Source organism: Podarcis raffonei, chromosome 12 (assembly GCF_027172205.1).
Source record: "Podarcis raffonei isolate rPodRaf1 chromosome 12, rPodRaf1.pri, whole genome shotgun sequence".
In the NCBI taxonomy this organism is placed as follows: domain Eukaryota; kingdom Metazoa; phylum Chordata; class Lepidosauria; order Squamata; family Lacertidae; genus Podarcis; species Podarcis raffonei.
In genome coordinates, this window is record NC_070613.1 from 59,539,832 (window position 1) to 59,560,461 (window position 20,630).

Sequence of the window (20,630 nt, forward strand, 5' to 3'; positions counted from 1 at the left end):
GGTACCTCGGGTTACAGACGCTTCAGGTTACAGACTCCGCTAACCCAGCAATAGTACCTCGGGTTAAGAACTTGGCTTCAGGATGAGAACAGAAATCGTGCTCCGGCGGCACGGCAGCAGCGGGAGGCCCCATTAGCTAAAGTGGTGCTTCAGGTTAAGAACAGTTTCAGGTTAAGTACGGACCTCCGGAACGAATTAAGTTCTTAACCCGAGGTACCACTGTATAGAATTCATATTCCTCACCTATCAGTTGTTCCAAAGTCAATACACCTTCTTCCGCCTAATTTTTCCACATTACCATCTTTTTTTCCAATTTCTAAGATAGGATTTGCCTACAAAATCAGTTTTGCATGTGAAAATGGATCAATTTTGTTTTTATTGGACAATAGTTTCCATCTCTTTCTAATTCACTTAATTGTTTGAAGAGTCTGCTACAGCAGACAAGGTAAGCGGCCATTAGTTACACATTATCAAGGAATCCATATAAGAGTTCCCCAGGGATGCAAAAATATATTCTATTTTTATAACAGGAGGCTTTTCCCCTTTTAAACTGGGGAGTTATTCTAGACTTACTAACCAGTTAAGCATGGCTTGGGTCTAAAGGCACCCTCCCAGCAGCAAAAGTCCTCTTCCAAATACAGAGGGGTTGTCTCTGACATGCCAGAATAGTGTTATATGAGAAAACAGAGATCTGGGTTTTAAAAAAAATAGAATTTAGATACTATAGTCTGTAATGCGCAAACTGTATAAAGTCCAAATAGACTGCAGCCACAATAGATAAAAAGGCCACAACAGAGCACAGCAGGAAATGCTTCTAATGGCTTAGTCTGCACACATAATATCTTAAAGAGTGTGTTCTCACATAGATACCTAGCTGTTCATTGAGATGATCCTTAGACTCCCTGCTCCAGATTACTCTTCTACATATATCTACATACTGCTTCAGTTTGTAAAAACCTAGCAACTTGAACAGGGTTGCTCTGATTGAGCAAACCTCAAGGTGCTCAGCCAGGCCTCCCAAGTGAACTGGCCTTGAAACATGAGAATGAGATCTAAGGAAGGAAGATTGCCATCTGCTCACCATATAACAGTCTCAAAATGGACGCTGTATGTGGTCAGGAAGACTTTTGAGAGAGATGTTTTTCCTTGCCGTCCCTCTTTTTGATGGCTATTCAAGTGGTTTGTAGTTTTAAAGGTGAAAGGGACCAGCAGTTGCATAGCTTGTGGTTAGCAGAGGAATGGGAAATTGTTAAGATGTAACTGCAGGACGCCTATAGTTATCTTTTCAACTAAATGCTACAAGGGCCAGTGCACCAAATGCGTTTGCTTATGAGGTTAAACATTGCCTTTCAACATGCCTTTGGAAGATCTCCCTTTAGGGCTTAATTCAAAGTGTGCTGAAGCCTGTGGATGGATTCCTATTGACTTCAATTGACTTTAGATCAGCCCCCAGATGCTAAAATACGACTGCTGCATGACTCAAAGGGAATGGTAATTCAGTGGCTGTGGGGGTGCCATAATGAGGAAGCCGGCTGCGAGAGGATGCAGGCAAGGGAGTTCAGTTGGAAGAGCACATTTTATTACATGCTCAAGATTATGGCCTCCACAAACATGCGAGACAATCTCTGGGGAGTAGGAAAAGCACTTTTGTTTATATTGCTATTATTACAAGTGCATAACATATCCATTCTTGAAGAAAGACTGTGCTCTGATACCCAGAAAATGCAGTTTTGAACTGTTAGGGGGAGGAACCTAGAGCATCTTCATTAACCTTATCAAGATCATTTGGTCTTCGTCCAAAGTGTCTTGCATGTTTTGCTCCAAGAGGACCTTCTGGGTTCACTTTTAATTTCACTATTGGTGAAATCTGGGATGCACAGAACCAATTGAGAATTTTCACTAGCCTCATAGAAACACTACATATCCATTGAAATCTTCAATAAATTTTGCTTAGGGCGAGACCCCCAAATTTATTGTACACTTTCTTTAGCCAAAATTTGTGCAGCAACACTACCGAAAAAATGTTTTAATCAAAACAATATGCAAAAATCTAAATACCCCATTTATTGAGTGCATAACAACAAGAACTGCTTCCATATGGTAAAACCCTGCTATTCTGAGGAACGTGAAGGAACTGAATAGATGGAACTGGTCGCATGGGATTTCCACACCAAGCAACACGCTGATCAGGCAAGAAAGCCTCACGTGATCAGGTTGTTAGACTACTCACATACAGTGCCCAGTGCTGTGCAATTGCCCTTTGTGTATATGGATGCATGAGCAAGTGTAAAGCAGACCAGAGTTTCGCCTTTTGAAAACACTGAAAGTACCAAATGTTACTTCCCCTTGGAGTGATTGCTGCAGCCAGATTCTGCAGTGGCTTCCCCAAACAATTAGAAAATGGGGTTGTTCTCAGAGGAAATGTGGGTATCATTAGATTTAAAAGGGGATCTGGTATGTCTCCTGGTGGTTATGAGTTTAGAAACAAGAAATATGGGTTTACAAGGAGGCTTTGTTGCGTCTCCAGCATGGTGACCTTTTCTGCTGGGTTTATTGTCTTTTCCAAGGTTTTTAATGAACACTGGGATGTTGGTTATTTTGTGAGACAAATTGAAAAAGTCCCCTGTGCCCTGTTTTGATTCGACTACATGCCGTATGTTACAAGTGGCTAATTTGAGTTTTGCATTTATTTATGAACTAATTCCTACACTCGAATGTATAATTCATAAGATGATGTGTGGATTGATAGTGTTGGCTGCTCTTTCCAGACAAGGACTGTTTCTTACAAGGGGTTTATCACTGCAAGTTTTTCTCCTTTCTTTTTGCTTGCTGTGAAGCAGGCTGCATGTAGTGGACTTCAACATATCCTTGGACTTTGCTGTATGGCCCTGAAACTATGGGTGGATATATTTTATTGCTGGATTCATGTTTTATTTATGTGACTACATAAAGGCTCAAACTCCGAACTCATTTAGGAAATAAAGGCAGGGCAGTCATCGCCATCCCAGAGATATTCAGACCCTGCAAATTGTTATGGTGTAGTAGCTAAAAGTGACCAATGAGTCGTTATGTTCTGGGTTCAAGTTTAACCTCAGCTAATAATTCAGAAAATGTCACTCCATGGTCCCCATTTGCAATATGGCAATAATAATAATCACGATAGCTGACATCCCTTAAAGAAATGATTTAAGAATTACTGAGAATTACTACACTCCAAAGACTTGAAATGTGGCATGTAAATGTTTGGGAGGTTTTGAGAAAGGACATTTTAAAGACTTGGAATATTTAAAATGATAGCAACTTGAGTGCAGATAAGCCAATGACATAAGAACCATAAATGCTACATTTTAGAGAAATTCTTCTCTGCCCTCAGCTCTTTTTTTAGGGGGGATTATAATTTGATAAATAAGTAATACACAGATTTTAAGAATCATTTGACATAAGAAAACCTCCGTCATTATTTATTATATATAAGTATAATCTAGGATTTACAAACTCTAATTCTGGCACTCAGCCCAAAAAGGGTTAATCACCCATACCTTCCACTATACCCAATTTATCATCATCATCATCTGCTGTGTACCCATGACATGCAAACATAGACCAGGTGTTGCAAAGGTGAATAATCTTTTAAAATTTATGGCATGGAGCATTCACACAGGTAGTTGCTTTTTGGAGGTCTTCTCACAGTGGTCGTTACTTAAACTAGACCTATAGGTTGGAGGAACATTTATCCAAAGGTCATCCGGTCTGCTGATGGTGTGCAGAACACAGTCTGATTGCTCTGTAACCTTCCTGGGGGGTTTTAGGGATGTGATGGCCAGTGGTTAGTCTCTCTGTATTTTTCTGCAAGCAGTCTAGGGCTGGAACCAGCAACTGAGGGCCACAGGTGGAATGTTATGTTGAAGCTAAGGAAACCATATTATTGTTTGAGAATGGACTGTTAAAAAAACAACAACAACCATGCTCACCTGTTAGTAAGAAAGAAGAAAACCTAACATTAAATAATATATTGAGATAATGTTTCTTTTCACATTATTTTAGTAACTTATAGCTGGGCAAAAATGGTTTCAGGATACGTGTTACATTTATTGCATGCTCCAAATATATGTGCCTTTGTTTTAGATGGCCTCAGTAATGCAGAAACCATTTTATTTATCTTTTCCCTTTAGGGGCTGATGTTATCAATTTTGATGGCCACGTTGTATTACCGTACAGATTTGGTCACAAGAAGAAAACACTGAAAACGTTGAAAGATGTGATCGCTTTGAAATTTAAAACCTCTGAAAGTGAAGGTGTAATCTTCCATGGGGAAGGCCAGCAAGGAGACTATATCACCTTGGAACTCAAAAAAGCCAAACTGGTGCTTAATTTAAATTTAGGTAGGATTCAGGGTCTTGGTTTTTTGTTTTAAAAATGCACATTAATTAGCTTTGCATTAATTTGATTGATATATACAGCACTGGGCTTTATCCTTTTCTTCATCTTTGTTTTCTGTTTCCCATGCTTCTCTGAAAGAAGAGTTGAAATCAGTTGCTGGTAGCAGTGCAGCCTCTTATACATTTGGAGTGAATATGGATTGGTTTCCAAAGCTTTAGTATTTTGTGCTAACCCTTCTCCTCCCAAGACCATCAAAACTCTGACACCAGAAAAAAAGTGCATCCTGTGGACTATCAATAGACTTCATCTCAGACTCTGGCTCTCTGTCCCTGGCCATGTTTTTGTCATGGATTCTCCTTCATATCACAAGCCTTGAGTCCTGACTCTCTGAACTGTCCTATGAACTGGGATCAACAGAAACAATGCCCTTGTTATGCAAGGAAGGGTTCTGAGGGAGAATATGTGGCCTAGTGGCTAACACCAGATGGGAAGGGTATGAATGATAAAATTATTAAAGACATGATGTGAATGAGATGCCTTAAATGAGCTCTTGCATAATTCTGGCACAACAATCTTCAGATTGTAATTGTTTTTGTCCTGTGAATGGAGTTTCTCTCCCTCTTTGTCTCATTTACACTCATAAGCCTGCCTTCCAGGCAAGTAACATTATTTCCATACGCAAGTGGGGAACCAAAGCTTCAAGAGAATGTCTTGCCCAGGGCCATTCTGTGTGAATCCACAGAGCTGAGCTGGGACTGAACACTCTGGAACCAACTACGTAGCCAGGTTTATACATTACGGTCTGAAACAATCTGGCACCGCATGCCGGGGGGGGGTTTAAACTTGAGTCTTCCCTGTTCTTGTCTCTCATTGTCCACTACACCTTTTTTTCCCCCTTTTCTTGGCATAAAGATCAGCCATTTTTGCTTCATGCAAATGAGAATAGCATAGCTTTACCTGCACAGTTTCTGATGAATGACTCTGAAATTCTCCTCGTTTCCATTTCCTTTCCCATATATTTTCTGAGTTCAGTCAGGATTATAAATTACATCTCTTACATATGTGCTTAGCTGAGGTGAGAATATATACTCTCAGGTCAGAAATGGGGTTAAGAAGGTTCTACTGGGAAGAGAAATTAGAAACCAATCATCCTTTAACACAACACTTGGATCAAATTGCAGTCAAAACATGAAAAAATTCAGAAGGTGACTGTGCCACATGTCTCAGGCTTGATTTACTGCTATGTTGTTCTTTACTGCAGTTGAAAATCTTTCATTGCTTGACTTCAGTGGCTAGCTCTTGCCTGATAACAGCATAACTTGAAAAACTCAAGGATTCCTATTGGGGACAGAGCTCTCTGTGGCTCTTAGCCATGACAGCCAGGTGGAAGAATCTCCATGTCCAGAGGCAGGACACCTTCGCAGGCCCTGGGGGGAGCCATAGCGCTTAGTGGCATGCTCTTATTGGGAACTTCCAGGAGTGTTTGCTTGGCTACTGAGAGAAGCAGAACGCTGGATCCATCCAGACAGTTCTCAAGCTCTTACAGGCTGTGGGAGAATTCTGTGGTATCTCAGAAGGTGGACAAACAGACACCACGTTCCAAAATACCAAGCAGATGTTCTCATGCTTTTATGATCTTGCATGCAAAACATACACTCTACCACTGACCTACAGACCTTCCATTTATTGAATCTAGTGTTTCACCACAACTCTGCATGAAAAGTACCTCAGTATTTGCTGTGATCTTATCTGTTACTTTGTCATAAGCACTACTGTTACTGCTTTTTAGCCACACTTCTTTAGAGCTGGACTGGCCAACATGATGTCCTCAAGATGTTGTTGGACTCCCACCAGCCCTAGCCAGTGTTGCCCACGGGCGTTGAAATTCAACACCTAGAGGGCACCATTTGGGCTATTACTCTTTTAGAGCTTATTCAGACTGTTCGTTTATTCAGACTTTTTGTGTTCCCTTAGTCACATCCCAAGTGGTTCGTTATACGTGATCTAAGGTGCTACTGGAAGGATTTTTTAAAAAAATTTGTTTCAACTACGGCAGACCAACACGGCTACCTACCTGTAACTAGAAAAAAATGCTACCTTACAAAGAATATAGTATTTGTGAATGACAGGGCATTTTATTATAGTAGCATAGCAGCAACAGTGGCATGACAACTCACTATGTGGCCTTACATTTGAGGTATTCAATATTTCCTGCCCTCTTCTTCCTCTCAGGTAGCAACCAATATGGGTCAATTTATGGCCATACATCTGTGACAACAGGTAGCCTCTTGGATGACCACCACTGGCATTCTGTAGTGATAGAGCGCCATGGGAGGAACATCAACCTCACGCTTGATAGGCATCTGCAGCATTTCCGGATCAATGGGGAATTTGATTACCTGGATTTGGACTATGAGGTAAACAATTACACCCCTTACTCTCCGTACAAATAAACAAATGACGCCCATCAGTATTCATTAAAATGCTTTAAAAATGGTCAACTGATTTGTGCCTCTTGTGCTGTTCAAAAGCCCATCATTTAATCTAGCGTTGGTTATCTCTCAATTCTCCCTTATTACTTAGCCCTGTTCTGCTATTACCACAAAGATGGCAAAAATGGCTTGGGGCATTTCTGTCTGTCGAAGCCCATTGCAACATAAGAGGAACACAAGTGAACAGCAGAGAACCTGCACGAGCAACGCTGACACCAAACCCTACATACATTAAGCAATATAGAAATATCGCCATCCGACCCCACCCATCTTTCCCCCCTCCACCCCTTTTCTTCCTAATGTCTCAACAAATGAAACTGATTTGTAAAAATGTTACATGGAAAAAATACGAGAGACATTACATTTACTTCTGTAAAACAAGGAAATCTTTAAGAAGAAGAAAAAAGAATATTCAGTTCAATCTAAGCGGCATACCCCTTCTTGGGCAAAGATTATTTGGGTACCCTTTGAAACCCTGTCTGCCTACCACACCATTGTAAAGGAATAGCTTCTGGCCCCAGAAAGCCCAATAAGGCTCCACGCCTTAAGTTTGACAATCCACTTATATTTTTTATTTTGGAATTAGAATATAATTAGAATGTCATGCATTGTATTGAGTTTGTTCATCCTTCTAAATCAGGAATGGCTACTTCCTGGCCTAGGGGTCTAATATACCACCAGATATATTCACTGCCCCACCCAAGACACCCAAGAGGCTTTTGCTGCAGAAGATATAGTACTGAGGTGAATGGGAGAGCTTACAAATGCACCCTCCCCAGTCATCAAGTTGATCTTTGGATGAGTAGGGAGGGGTGGTGTGTTTCTGTGTGTGTGTGTGTGTGTGTGTGTGTGTGTGCGCGCGCGCGCGCACGCACACACACACACACACACACACACACGTGCAGGAGTTTGGCTACACCCTCTATTGGGTTGCTTCCCAGAATGAATGTGACCCTCAAGCATAAAAGGGGGGGAGGTGCCTCCACATTCTAAATAGTGTGTTGAATGTGCCCAACCTTTTAGACGTTTAGATTCTCTAGTCAACTTTACCTAGAATATTTAGATAATATCTGAGCTTGGCTCCAGTCTATTTCCAATGGAAATTATAGTAATTGGTAGGATGTGTAAAGCTTTGCACAAGAACCCTCCCTGGTGGCTCCCAGTTGTATCACCCTGCTGATCAAGAAATTGGTGGAGCTGCTGCAGTTGCTTGCTGTAGGCAAGAGAACTCCACAGCTCATGGACCATCACTAGATCAAATAATATGTTCATAGGCTTGTTGTTGATTCATCTAGTTAAGTCTTCACAAATATGGGCAGCAGATAATAATAAAATCAATTCTGCACAGGTTTGTGTCACTTAACATTACCTGTGGTTCTGTGTTTAAAACTAAACTTGTTAATAAAATGCAAGAGTTAATGGATTGTCACTCTATTTTGAAATGTTTCATGCTTCTTTTCAAAGATCACATTTGGCGGCATGCCATTTTCTGGGAAACCAAGTTCAAACAGTAGAAAGAATTTCAAAGGTTGCATGGAGAGCATAATATATAATACCAATAATATCACAGATATGGCCAGGAGGAAGAAATTGGAGCCTTCTAATGTGGTGAGTACATCATTTTGTGATCATCTAAATTGAAACACAGCAGTTTATTTATATTTTTGTATGAATTTACAGCTCCCTTTGTATTACTGCCAGATTTCTTGAAATAACTCAGTGCACATGTGAAGGATTATGAGCTGCTTTAAAAGAAAATTCCATTCATTCCTTTAAATACAAACTAGACCCTTGAAATGTCTTCCTATCATCCAGGGAATTTTCTAGTGGCCTGAATGAATGCTGTTAAGCCTCACAGTGGAAAAAGCCATTTCTAATAACATGTTTGTGCTTTTAAGAAGCTTAGGCAAAAGGAAACAAGCAACACATAATTCGCCCCCCCATTGACCAATATTTTGAGATGTTATTCCAAATTTCAGTCTGGTATCTGAGTTTAGGAACTAACATCTTTTTTGAGGGGCACTTTTAAGCTATTTACATAATGACCCTTAACCAGCATTCTTCTCATAGTTGCCTATTATGGGCACCAATTTTACATGCTACCTTTTACCAGCTGCATGGTTGCTCTCATGCCACACTGGGCAATGTCAGGGGCTGACTTTGGTCTTTCAAATTTCCGTGGCACCTTGTGCAAGCCCAAAATTTGTTCCCGATGCCTCTTGCCCTCCGTTCTGCTCAATTCACTACGTCATAGTTGTATCGCCCCACAGCACCCCCTGGGCTTGGTGCCCAGTAGGGCAGAACCAGTCACACTGCCCTAAATCCACCTCTGGCAATGTTTGTATCTTCCTCTAAACTCCCCTGGAGGTGGTTGACCGCTATGTCCAGAGCTGCTAGGCAACTTCGGTATAGGCGTTATGACATAATGCCATTCGCTGCAGATCTGCTCTTAAAAGGTTAATAACCTAGAGCAAGTGACTCCATTCTCCATTAGGTGCTAAGTCCATGGAAATGGATGTAGAATACAATTTCTCCCTGTTACTGATGGTATTTCATTTTCTTCTTATTTAACTCCACAGCAAGACCTATATAAGCAGTGTTAGTAATGCATGAGTGCTTCAGCAAGAAACTATTGTGAGCTGGTATAATTTGAGGGCTCACTTGATATCCAGTGCAAAGAGAGGCTATAAAAATTGCCATCTCCTTTGTTTCAAGCTGAGTTACTTCCATTGCCTTACCTCTAGGAAAACAAGATCAATTTTCTTCTAATTAAATCAGCATAGATTTTCATTTCTCCCCTCTCGCTCTCTTTGTTGCTGTTATTGCCCCATGGGATTAGTTTAGCATTAAAAAAAAGAATACGATGATATGCATTCTTTGAAGAACCTGAAAAGAAATGTTGCATTTTTGTGGCTCCAAATCTAGGATGGCCATGTAGGCCTCACCACAGCTCCACATACAATTTGCATATGCTGGTAAATATATAGAGATACAAATTTAGAAACAACTGCCATAAGGCTCACCATAGCCTGGAAGACTGTGACCATGCAACCTGTGCTCCCATTCAGTCTTGATGTTCAGATGGGCAACATCAAGGTTCCTCCCCACCACTCAAATGATGCTTTATCTTTAAACTGGATTTGGCCAAGACAGCCCTCCAGATATAGGATGCCTTCAAATAGAGGACTGCCTCCTATGAAGGAAGACCCATGGGCACCCTGTCCAAATGCATGCTATGTCCAGAAGAGAGCGCAACGGAGATGCTTCCTCTAACCCATCACCATGTCTTAAAAAGAATGGCATGACCTGCTCATGGCATTGCATCTTTGGCCACAACGTCCACAGCATTAGCTGCAACACTAAACTCAGGGATGAATATGTGTGAACAGTTTTCCTAGAACTTCGTAATGCTTGCCTGTACTCCATCCATGACTATTCCTCTCCACTTTCACCACAGGTTTTTTTTTAACTGAGCAAGAGCACACTCCTTCAAAAATGTCCTGACACCTTCTTGCATAAAGAATGAAGCGGGCAGGTCAGCCCTGAGGGATCTTCTTTTTAAAATAAAAAATAAAAAAACCCTTCCATTATTTCATTGTTTGTAAAATGGGAATAAATTTCATTTCCTTTCCACGTTTCTCTGTACCTTATCATGGGTACCTGGCTTATAACTTTGAAAGAGGCATGTGTAGATCCAATAGTGTAGACAGATTTTCTGCTCATATTAATTTTTCCAATTTTCTGTAAGAGGAAGGAGGACCATGATGGACAGAGCAGAGGAAAGAAGCAAAATTAAGGCAAGAGGCAGCTATGCTACAGAGGGCAAGGAATGGGCTGGGAATGAGAAAATAAAAGGAGATGATTCAGGGGGCTATGCTTATTAATGTTGGGTGTATTGGTGGAATTTTCTGGATCATCGTAGAAATGCTAACTAGATGTGGGCTCCTACTGACTCCTACTGCTTTCAGCCTACATTAGTCCTCGTCCATGCGCATGGGGGGGAACAGGGGTAGGGAACATTATGGCCTTGTGGGACTACCTACCTGCCAATCTTCTGACATCATAATGGTTTCAGGTCAGGGGTGTAGAAGGGGAGGCGGTGGGGGCAGTCGGCCCCAGGTGTCATCCCTGAGGGGGGTGACAAAAAGGCACATCATGGGGGGGCTTGCCCCGCCCCCGCACAGCTCCCCCCCCCGGGTGCACAGTGTGGCTGCCGCTCCGGGCTTCCATGCAGCTAACTCTGCCACTGTGTCAGGTGACTGACGGTTGATCCCATCTGCCCCTCAAAGCTGGCCCATGGGGGTGAGAGTGACCACGCAGGACTGGACTCCCCACACAACAGCTGATGCGCAGAGTTCACTCCTGCGTTGTGGAGCGGTTGAGCGTGCCTGCCAGCTGCCCTTTGGGAACTAGCTTGCACCCCTGAATCAAGCAAGATTGACCTCCCTGTGCACCATTTGATGCGCAGGGAGTTCAATCTTGCTTTCCAGTTGCAGGATCTATGCGCACCGCTACTTGTTCCACACCTGACATCACATGTGGCATCAGGGATTGGGCCAGTGGGTGTGGTTTTGGGAGAACGTCCTTGTGGGCCAAATGGGAAGGTCCTGGTGGGCCAAATTAGCCACAGGTCAGAAGTTCCCCACCCTTACGTACAGGACTGTTGCAAAGATTGCAAATAAATACTGCATGTGTAGCACTCTGAACTCTTGAAATTGCCAAGCACACACACACATGCAGTATATGTTATTTTACTTTGCATTCCAAGGTTGTTACTAAATTTTGAAATTAGGAGCAAGTTTAGATTTCTTGCGCACAAGGAATCCTGTGGGAAGTGAGCAGAGTTTATACATTTCTCAAGGATGTTCAGTAACTTTCATACATCCCTCAGTAGATCAACATGCTCTCTTTTGAACATTGTTTTACTGGATTCAGGAGGAAATTTTAAGGTCTCTAAAAACTGGGTTTTTTTAGAAATATGTCACTTTTCTCATGTTGTTTTTGTTTTTGGTGTGTGTGTGTTACTGTTTTTGCTTCTGTTTTTGTTTTTAATAGGGGAATTTAAGCTTCTCATGCGTGGAGCCCCATACAGTGCCCGTCTTTTTCAATGCTACCAGTTTCCTGGAAGTGCCTGGTCGTCCAAATCAGGACATGTTTTCAGTCAGCTTTCAATTTCGGACTTGGAATCCCAATGGACTTCTGCTGTTCAGCAATTTTGCTGAAGGACTGGGCACCATAGAGATTGACCTAATAGAAGGCAAAGTCAGTGTCCATATCAACGTCACTGGAGTCAAGAAAAGTCAAATAGACATATCTTCAGGTGAGCTCCATAAACTCAAGATACTGGTTTTCTTAAATTCCAGTCATTTTGCTTTTGCAATTTGGAGCTATTTCTCCATGTGGATTTGTGCTGTAAGGAGACACTGCTTTGGTTGTGGTGGACAAACTACAATTTTGCATTTGAATTAACGGGGGTTTTTTGTCTATAAGACTCCCCCATGTATAAGACACCCCCTATTTTGGGGGACTCTGATTTAAGAAAATAGGGGGAGATGGCCCCATGTATAAGACACCCCCTAATTTTTGACTTTTTTAAAAAGGGAAAAAACCGTGTCTTATACACGGAAAAATACGGTAGCTGGTCGCAAAGGCCTCAGTGCTACCGCAGTTGGAAGAAAACTGCCAGGAGAATTCTGAAGTGGATGCATTATTTACTAAAATTGGAATTCATATGTTACCTGAATTTAGTATCCTGTATCAGAAACACTGCAGTGCAGCACAGAAGAGGAAAGATAGAAATTGATTCCTCCCTGGCCCTAGAGGGGTGTGTGAGTTTGTGTGCTTTATATGTTATTCTGAAGTGAGAAGCTTCAGGGCAACAGCAATTGTTGCCATTATTAATGCATTTATAATGCAATATTGATGTACATAGCGCCTTATAGAGTAACAGAACCAAATGCTAAGCAGACAGCTGCTCCATGGAGCTTACATTGTAAATTTTGACATTGGGGAAGACCACAGTGTGAGAGAAGGAACGATGGGAGACATTTTATTTAACATTTTCTAAATACAATAAACAACAATATAATGGAGCAGAGGAGGAGTAGAGATCACTCCCCAGCTCCCCAAGGACTATGAAACTGCTTAAAAAGAAAAAATAGCATTTCTTTCCTCTGTTAGTTCAGCAAAATGGGATAGCAGTTTCACCTGTAGATCAGCGCAAGATCAGTTTAAGTTTGGTGCTGGGAGTATCAGATCTTTTGATATGCTTTATACCAGGCATAGGCAAACTCGGCCCTCCAGATGTTTTGAGACAATTCCCATCATCCCTGACCACTGGTCCTGTTAGCTAGGGATGATGGGAGTTGTAGTTCCAAAACATCTGGAGTGCTGAGTTTGCCTATGCCTGCTTTATACATTTCTCATCTTGGTAGCTGTTATTTGCCAGGAGCTTGAGAGACGGAATCATGACTTGTCTTGGCCAATGTGACCATCCATAGGGAAGCACTTTTTAGTCCCACTTCAATGGGATCACTGCTGGCTGTGAGGGTGAAGGTCCTCTGTGCAGGGAAGCGGGTGACTTGGGCAGCAGGGTGCTCATTTTACTAACGGCTTGGTATTATTTATTTGTTTATTTGCCCCACCCTTTTCCCTGATGGGAGTGTTTAAAGTGAAAATGACATCTCTCTCTCTCTCTCTCTCTCTCTCTCGTCTCATTCATCACCATCACCCTTCCAGTTCTAGATGTATTTTGAGTGTAGAGATAATATTGTTGTACACAGCTTATTCACTTCAAAGCCACTTGGGGGAAGGACAATACAGTGGTACCTCGGGTTACAGATGCTTCAGGTTACAGACTCTGCTAACCGAGAAATAATACCTTGGGTTAAGAACTTTGCTTCAGGATGAGAACAGAAATCCTGCAGCGGCCGCATGACAGCAGTGGGAGGCCCCATTAGCTAAAGTGGTGCTTCAGGTTAAGAATCCCATTCTCAGATAAAGAATTTCCCACTCCTTTGCCCATCATTGTTGTTTGCAGAATGGCAAGAGGCTAATGCTAATAACATTTTCATCAGGAAGACAGTGGTGCATGCGATTCCTTTACATTAATAATATGTCTTATATTTTCACTTACTGGAGGATTGTTTGAATGGACACATGCAAAGCAGACAGGAGTCCCGTGATTTTTAAACCTCAAATAAACCAGAACAGTTGTGAACTAAGAAGTGGCGTCAGCACAAACTAGTGTGCTGCTCAAACACAGGGGCAGTTTTAAAGCTTTTATTTGGAATGGCAGCTGCTCTACCTCATCATGGGTCCCTTGATAGCAGCACCTTCTGACACACGAGGAGCCTGTTACCAGAAAGAAAATTGGGTGGTAACTTCTACTCAGAGTAGGCCCACTGAAATTTATGAGCACAACTAATTTAGGTCTATTAATATCCCCAGGTCCATTCTGCGTAAAACCTCACTGAATACCACCCATTGTTCCTTCCCCATGTGAGAATAGGTGCTTTCTCATATGGAAAGGAGATGCTGAACTCTGCCAAAGATGTTTTAGCAATTTAATGTTTTATGCCCAAGATCTTAAACATGAAGTAGAATCATAGAATCATAGAGTTGGAAGAGACCACAAGGGCCATCGAGTCCAACCCCCTGCCAAGCAGGAAACACCATCAGAGCACTCCTGACATATGGTTGTCAAGCCTCTGCTTAAAGACCTCCAAAGAAGGAGACTCCACCACACTCCTTGGCAGCAAATTCCACTGTCGAACAGCTCTTACTGTCAGGAAGTTCTTCCTAATGTTTAGGTGGAATCTTCTTTCTTGTAGTTTGGATCCATTGCTCCGTGTCCGCTTCTCTGGAGCAGCAGAAAACAACCTTTCTCCCTCCTCTATGTGACATCCTTTTATATATTTGAACATGGCTATCATATCACCCCTTAACCTCCTCTTCTCCAGGCTAAACATGCCCAGCTCCCTTAGCCGTTCCTCATAAGGCATCGTTTCCAGGCCTTTGACCATTTTGGTTGCCCTCCTCTGGACACGTTCCAGTTTGTCAATGTCCTTCTTGAACTGTGGTGCCCAGAACTGGACACAGTACTCCAGGTGAGGTCTGACCAGAGCAGAATACAGTGGCACTATTACTTCCCTTGATCTAGATGCTATACTCCTATTGATGCAGCCCAGAATTGCATTGGCTTTTTTAGCTGCCGCGTCACACTGTTGGCTCATGTCAAGTTTGTGGTCAACCAAGACTCCTAGATCCTTTTCACATGTAGTGCTCTCAAGCCAGGTGTCACCCATCTTGTATTTGTGCCTCTCATTTTTTTTGCCCAAGTGCAATACTTTACATTTCTCCCTGTTAAAATTCATCTTGTTTGTTTTGGCCCAGTTCTCTAATCTGTCAAGGTCGTTTTGAAGTGTGATCCTGTCCTCTGGGGTGTTAGCCACCCCTCCCAGTTTGGTGTCATCTGCAAATTTGATCAGGATGCCCTTGAGTCCATCATCCAAGTCGTTGATAAAGATGTTGAATAAGACCAGGCCCAAGACAGAACCCTGTGGCACCCCACTAGTCACTCTTCTCCAGGATGAAGAGGAACCATTGATGAGCACCCTTTGGGTTCGGTCAGTCAGCCAGTTACAAATCCACTGAGTGGTAGCATAGTCAAGACCGCATTTTACCAGCTTCTTTACAAGAATATCATGGGGCACCTTGTCAAATGCCTTGCTGAAATCAAGGTAGGCTACATCCACTGCGTTCCCTTCATCTACCAGGCTTGTAATTCTGTCAAAAAACGAGATCAGGTTAGTCTGACATGACTTATTTTTCAGAAATCCATGCTGACTATTGGTGATCACAGCATTCCTTTCCAGGTGCTCACAGACTGTTTGCTTAATGATCTGCTCCAGAATCTTCCCTGGTATTGATGTCAGACTGACTGGGCGGTAATTATTTGGGTCCTCTCTTTTCCCCTTTTTGAAAATAGGGACAACATTTGCCCTCCTCCAGTCTGCCGGGACTTCGCCTGTTCTCCAGGAATTCTCAAAGATGACTGCCAGTGGTTCTGAAATCACATCTGCCAGTTCTTTTAATACTCTTGGATGCAGTTCATCTGGCCCTGGAGACTTGAATACATCTAGACTAGCCAAGTATTCTTGTACTATCTCCTTAGTTATTCTGGGCTGTGTTTCCTCTGCTGAATCATTTGCTCCAAATTCTTCAGGTCGGGCATTGTTTTCTTTATCGGAGAAGACTGAGGCAAAGAAGGCATTGAGGAGTTCAGCCCTTTCTGTGTCCCCTGTTTGCATTTCACCATCTTCTCCTCTGAGTGACCCCACTGTTTCTTTGTTCTTCCTTTTGCTACGAACATACCCATAAAAGCCTTTTTTGTTGCTTTTAACCTCTCTAGCAAGCCTGAGTTCATTCTGTGCTTTAGCTTTTCTGACTTTGTGTCTACACGTGCTGGCTATTTGTTTGAATTCCTCTTTGGTGGTTTCCCCCCTTTTCCATTTTTTGTACACATCCTTTTTTAATCTTAACTCAGTTAAAAGTTCTTTAGATAGCCAGCCTGGCTTCTTTAGGCACCTTCCATGTTTCCGTCTCATTGGTATTGCCTGAAGTTGTGCTTTTACTATCTCCCTCTTAACAAACTCCCAGCCATCATGAACTCCCTTTCCTTTTAGTATTACTGTCCATGGGATCTCACCCAGCACTTCCCTAAGTTTTATGAAGTCGGCTTTCTTAAAGTCGAGAAATTGAGTCCTAGTATGCTTGGCTGCTCCTTTCCGCTGTATAGTAAACTTCAGAAGAGCATGATCACTCGCACCTAATGATCCTTCCACTTCTACCCCACTAACCAGGTCATCAACATTGGTTAGGACCAGATCTAAAATGGCTGTTCCTCTTGTAGCTTCTCCCACTTTCTGGACAATGAAGTTGTCTGCAAGGCCAGTGAGGAATCTGTTTGACCTTATGCTCTTGGCTGAGTTTGACATCCAACAAATATCCGGGTAATTGAAGTCCCCCATTACTACTATCTCCCTTCCTTTTGCATGCTTGGCCATCTGTTCCAGGAAGGCATCATCTATGTCCTCCGTTTGGCTTGGGGATCTATAGTAAACTCCCACAATGAGGTCACTGTTATTCTTCTCTCCCTTAATTTTGACCCAAATGCTCTCACTTTGGCTTTGAGGTTCTAAATCTTGGATCTCTTCACAGGTATACACATCCCTGACATATAACGCCACTCCTCCTCCTTTCTTGTCTGGTCTGTTTCTCTGAAATAGATTGTATCCCTCCATTATTACATTCCAATCGTGGGACTTATCCCACCAGGTTTCAGTGATGCCTATTATGTCATATTTAGTTTGCTGTACCAAGAGCTCAAGCTCATCTTGTTTATTTCCCATACTTTGCGCATTAGTGTACAGACATTGAAGTCCATTAATCATTCCCCCGTGTCTCTTATTTAAGGATTTTTTCCTCCCACCACTAGGTCTGCGTGCTGTTTGCTCCATTCGGTCTATGACATTTGGATGATCATCTTCATCAATTGATAGACTCCTACCTTCAGGAGCACTATCTCCCTCCCCCACATTAGTCAGTTTAAAGCCCTCCTGATGAGGTTTCTGAGATTTTTTGCAAAAACATTCCTACCAACCGTTGTGAGGTGCAGCCCATCGCTTGCCAGAAGTCCATCTTCAAGAAACTGCATTCCGTGATCTAAGAATCCAAACCGTTCCTGTTTACACCATTTGCGAAGCCAGTTGTTCACTTCCACTATTTTTCCCTCTCTCCCTGGGCCACGTCGTTCAACTGGGAGGACAGATGAGATGACAATTTGTGCATTTAATTGCTTCAATTTCCTGCCCAGAGCCTCGTAATCTCTTTTGATCTTCTGGAGGCTATTGCTTGCAGTGTCATTGGTTCCCACATGAACCAAGAGGAAGGGGTATTTGTCAGTGGGTTTTATGATTCCTTGCAGTCGTTCAGTTACATCTTGGATCTTAGCCCCGGGGAGACAGCACACTTCCCGAGACATCTTGTCAGGCCCACAGATCACTGCTTCTGTTCCCCTCAGTAGGGAATCCCCTATCACCACTACACGCCTCCTCTTAGGTCTGGTCGGGGTTCTTCCGTGAGCTGTCCGTTCCAAGGTCGCCTGCACATTCCCTGAAGACTGCCTTTGCTGCTCGTCTTCATATACCTGATCGACTGTAATGAGGGAGAGATCCTCAAATGGAGTCTGCTCTTCGTCTTCCATGCTAGGGGAAAGGACCTCAAAGCGATTGCGTATTTCTAAACAATCAGAGCGAACCCTGGGCCTCCTACTTCTTTGAGTCACGTTTCTCCATATATCTGGCTCCTGTGTTGGTGATTATTTTAAAAATACATTCAGTAATTACATTTCTTCCTGTTGAAACAATACATACTTTTCTTGTGACAGGGGTGCGTAAAAATTAAAATAAATTGGTAAAATAAGGGCATGAGCAAGCCCTTAATTTAATCATATTTAATTCTGATTAATAACTGGAATGTTTTCTAATTGGGAGAGGCTACGCAATTTTGAATTTTTTATTAGAGACCAAGCCCATGCATCTTCCAGAAGACGGGCAAAATGTTTCTCATCAATCTATCCTGTCTATGGTGTCCATGGAAGATGTGAAGTAGCTGACATATTCTTAACTTGCCAGAGCCTTTGAGAGAGGGCAGCCTTTGCCTTTGCTGCGCTGACCTGACATGTTAGTTTCTCAGCCAATTCTCAGACCACACTCTGTTACACCAAGAATCAATGCTCAGCCCAATGCCAGTTTTCCAGCTTCTGGCTATCTCTGTGTTCTTTATATAACACATGGTAATGATTTACTGAATGTATAAATTGTTCAGGTGGTGGTAGAAACCCACTTAACAGGCACAGGAAAATGTGGTGCAACCTTTTAGAGTAACCAGATGAGATTTTGTTGTCTAGCAGGACAGGTGTCTGTGATTTCGATGGGACAAGCTGTTTGTTATTTACTGCTGTGGCAATTGTTTATATACTTGTTCTTTTTTATTATTAAAAAAAGAGGGGGGGACACAGACTCGTTGTTGAGTTGTTATGAGCCCCCATTCTCCGAATAAAGCGACAATTCCCAGAGTTCCAACATGGACATGGTTTGTTTTTTTTGGGGGGGGGGTTGTAAATACAACGCCCCTTTGTACATATGATTATATGGGGAATTACATGCGGTCGGTTCCTGCTATTCTTAAAACTACCTTTGCCTAGTGTCACAGAGGTACCAGGTTTGGAAGCTTCTCCAAGCTCCTTTGCAGTGTTAAAGTAAGAAAAAAGGGAGACCAAGCCTGTGGGTCCCTTCATCTGTATTGATTTGTGTGAGGTATTTTGTGACTGTTTCAATGCACTGATTTTTTTTTTAGAATTTTCCCAGAATTATCCTAATAAAAAAGGCAGTGGAAGACAGGAGTGCCTGGCGTGCTCTGGTCCATGGGGTCACAAAGAGTCGGACACGACTAAACTAAACAACAACAACCTGTTGGTGAGATCCAAGAGAGATGACCCTCTTGCTGCTTCTTCCACTTTCTGGGAAATGAAATTGTCAGCAAGGCAGTTAAGGAATTTGTTGGACCTTACATTCTTGGCAAAGCTTGAGTTCCCACACATATCTGGGTAGCTGAAGTCTCCCATGACTGCTATATCTGTCCTTTTTGAGTGCTTGGCAATATGCTAGGAAGGTATCCTCCCTGATTTGTTTGGAGAGAAACTATGAGCCTGGGTTCAGACAACATAGCAAGCTAAACTCTGCTTATTTAATGTGTAACAGGAGCAAGAGAAGAGTCAACCAACACAATGTTCGTTCATATTAAACCATAGTTCATTTTAAACTATAGTTTTATGTGATGTGCAAATGAGGTGAACTTCTCAAGCAGTCCACATCTCCATCCCCACTTCCTTTGTAGCTTCCTTTAGTTGTGACTTTCAATGCACTGCAAATCCATAAAAAATCCTGAATTTTGTTGGGTATATGTTAAGCTCCTACAGTAATGGTGAATAGGGGTTGTTTGGGTATAGTTGTTACCAGGACAATATTGTATCTGTGACTATATTCTTAGAAAGGTGAGTTAGAACCATAGGTGTCACAAGTAGTTAAGTAACTTTCAAAAGCAATGGCTTTGTTAAAAATAAAGAAGCTGCATAGCCTGAATTAAATGGTGAAATTGGGATTATTTGTGAACCAGCTTCTATTACAGGAACAAAAGTGTAGCACATTGAAATGATAATTGTGTTGTTGATTTTTTTTAAAAAAAAAAGCTCTTTGAAGGTTGTTTGCATTTGTGTAGACTGCTGTTAACTTTGCTCTTTAAATTCCATCAATTCCCATAATAATGGAATATTGATGGAACTGATGAACAGCTCCAAAAGAGACTTCTTAAATCAGTCCTATATTTGTAAAATTGTGGCTACATAATGCTGAAAATTTACTTCTAATGCACTTTTATTAATGGAATCACAGAACCATAGAGTTGGAAGGGAACCCAAGGGGTATCTAATACAACCCCCTGCTTGCAGCTAAAGCATCCATCCAGTGGCCATCCAACCTCTGCTTAAAAACCCCTAAGAAAGGAGAGTCCACAACCTCCCGAGGGAAACCCTTCAACTGTCGAACTGCTTTTACTGTCAGGAGGTTTTTCCTTATGTTTTGTTGTAATCTCCTTTCTTGTAACCCGAAGCCATTAGATTCACTCCCCCAGAGCAGG

The 20,630-nt window shown here is 42.2% G+C and overlaps 1 protein-coding gene across 1 annotated transcript in view; it reads left to right on the forward strand.

Moving 5' to 3' along the window:
* Positions 1-20,630, forward strand: part of CNTNAP2 (contactin associated protein 2) — a 971,924-nt gene that overhangs the window by 510,344 nt on the left and 440,950 nt on the right. Inside the window, exons 5-8 of the mRNA XM_053359792.1 lie at positions 4,173-4,382; positions 6,613-6,797; positions 8,337-8,480; positions 11,928-12,192. Of these exons, the coding sequence (XP_053215767.1) occupies positions 4,173-4,382; positions 6,613-6,797; positions 8,337-8,480; positions 11,928-12,192 (804 nt within the window). The remainder of the gene's footprint in view (positions 1-4,172; positions 4,383-6,612; positions 6,798-8,336; positions 8,481-11,927; positions 12,193-20,630) is intronic.